The following is a 1,493-nucleotide window of genomic DNA, read 5'->3' on the forward strand; positions in this document are numbered from 1 at the left end:
CGTGGGTGCCGGGAGCCCCTGAGGCCCGGACGCGCCCCCCCGGCGCTCAGCGCCGGCCCAACATCATCCAGCCCCGGGAGCGTCCCGGTCCGCCCGTCACTGCGGACGTCTCTGCCGGTCTCCCCTCCAGCCTTCCCCTCTCACGGCGTCCCGCAGGCAGCCCTGAGGCTCTCCCCTCCCGCAGGACTCACGCACCGGCTCCTCTGAGCAGCAGGCCACGCGCCCGGGAGCCGAGCAGCTCCCAGCGCTCGGAGGCCCCCCGGGCAGCGCAGCCTTTCCCCTCACAAGCCCCTCAGCATCGCGAGCAGCAGCAGCCTCAGGCACGGGTGAAGCTTTCAAAAGCAGCAGCAGCAGCAGCTCGGAGGTCTCCGGGTCCCAGAGCCCTTGTCCTGGGGTGGGGGCTGCTCTTCTCTTGGGTCTCACAGCAGCATCCCACACCTCACCAGCTCCGCCGGGCTCCATCGGCTGCTTGTCGTCCCAGGGGCCGGGCGAGGCCGGCAGCAGAAAGGGCGACAGCAGGGACTGGGCCGGAGGGCTGTGGGCATCTGCAGGCAGCTCCCACTCCTAGGGCAGCTCGTACTGAGATCTGAATCGTTTCCACAGGCGACGAGACATGACGCCAGTCACGATCAGTGCCAACAGCGAGACCGTTGTCCCCGCAGCGATGGCGGGGCCCGCGCTGAACGACTCTGCAAAGACATGAGAAGGACGTATAATTGCAGGCAGACTCTGCCCACGCCAGCAAATACCCAGGGGTGAGCATAACACCCCCCAGCACTGAACATGGCACTAACACATCTCGCTGCAGCCCAAGCCCAAGCGATGGGGGGTAAGGGAGAGGGGGCTGCAGACCACCACTCACCATCCAAGACTGTCAGCTGCAGACTGACCACCTGGGAGCGGTGGCCGAGCAGGACACACTGGTAGTGGCCCTGGTGCCGGGGCTCAGTGCGGTCCAGCCACAGCGTGGAGCTGCTGCCCACCGCCTCCTCCCGGTACTGCGAGAGGGCCACCGGGGTCTGCAGCCAGCGGACCGTGGCGTTCCCAGCGCACTGTGCGCGGCACTCGATGCGCAGGGCCCTGCCCCGCGTCCCGTTGGGAGGCAGCGACCAGATCTGCAGGCTGCAGGCGGGCGCTGTCCCCACGGATGGTCCTGTCCCCTTCTCCGCCGGGGGAGAGCCCCAGCTGATGCTGTCCGCAGCCGTCCCCTGCACCTCAGCTGGGAGGCTCACGGTGCTGGAGCCAGGAAGCATGGTGGTGGCCAGACGTCCCGTGGGACTGCCTGCAACGAGGTCACGGGGAGCAGGGCGCTCTGTGGAGGGGGGTTTGGTGGCAGCAGCTGGCTCCAGGATGGTCTCAGCATCGGGCTCCTGCAGTGTGGTGGTCAGGGCTGTGGTGGGATCATGTGTGGGGACACTCGGCTCTGGGGGCAGTGCCGTAGTGGTCACGGGCCCGGCTGTGCTGGGGCTCCCCGCCGGAACTGCCGCTGTCCG

The 1,493-nt window shown here is 68.5% G+C and overlaps 2 protein-coding genes across 2 annotated transcripts in view; both read right to left on the reverse strand.

Annotated features, from left to right (window-relative positions):
* Positions 1 to 462, reverse strand: part of TPGS1 (tubulin polyglutamylase complex subunit 1) — a 3,256-nt gene extending 2,794 nt beyond the window's left edge. The window contains exon 1 of the mRNA XM_009279909.1: positions 444 to 462. Within this exon, the coding sequence (XP_009278184.1) occupies positions 444 to 462 (19 nt within the window). The remainder of the gene's footprint in view (positions 1 to 443) is intronic.
* Positions 463 to 564: 102 nt separating this feature from the next.
* LOC103899432 overlaps positions 565 to 1,493 on the reverse strand; it is a 3,383-nt gene continuing 2,454 nt past the window's right edge. Inside the window, exons 2-4 of the mRNA XM_019472219.1 lie at positions 1,233 to 1,486; positions 863 to 1,160; positions 565 to 689 (exon numbers count right to left, since the gene is read on the reverse strand). Coding sequence (XP_019327764.1) covers positions 565 to 689; positions 863 to 1,160; positions 1,233 to 1,486 — 677 coding nt within the window. The remainder of the gene's footprint in view (positions 690 to 862; positions 1,161 to 1,232; positions 1,487 to 1,493) is intronic.

This window comes from Aptenodytes forsteri, unplaced genomic scaffold (assembly GCF_000699145.1).
Source record: "Aptenodytes forsteri isolate BGI_AS27 unplaced genomic scaffold, ASM69914v1 Scaffold147, whole genome shotgun sequence".
NCBI classification, from domain to species: Eukaryota; Metazoa; Chordata; class Aves; order Sphenisciformes; family Spheniscidae; genus Aptenodytes; species Aptenodytes forsteri.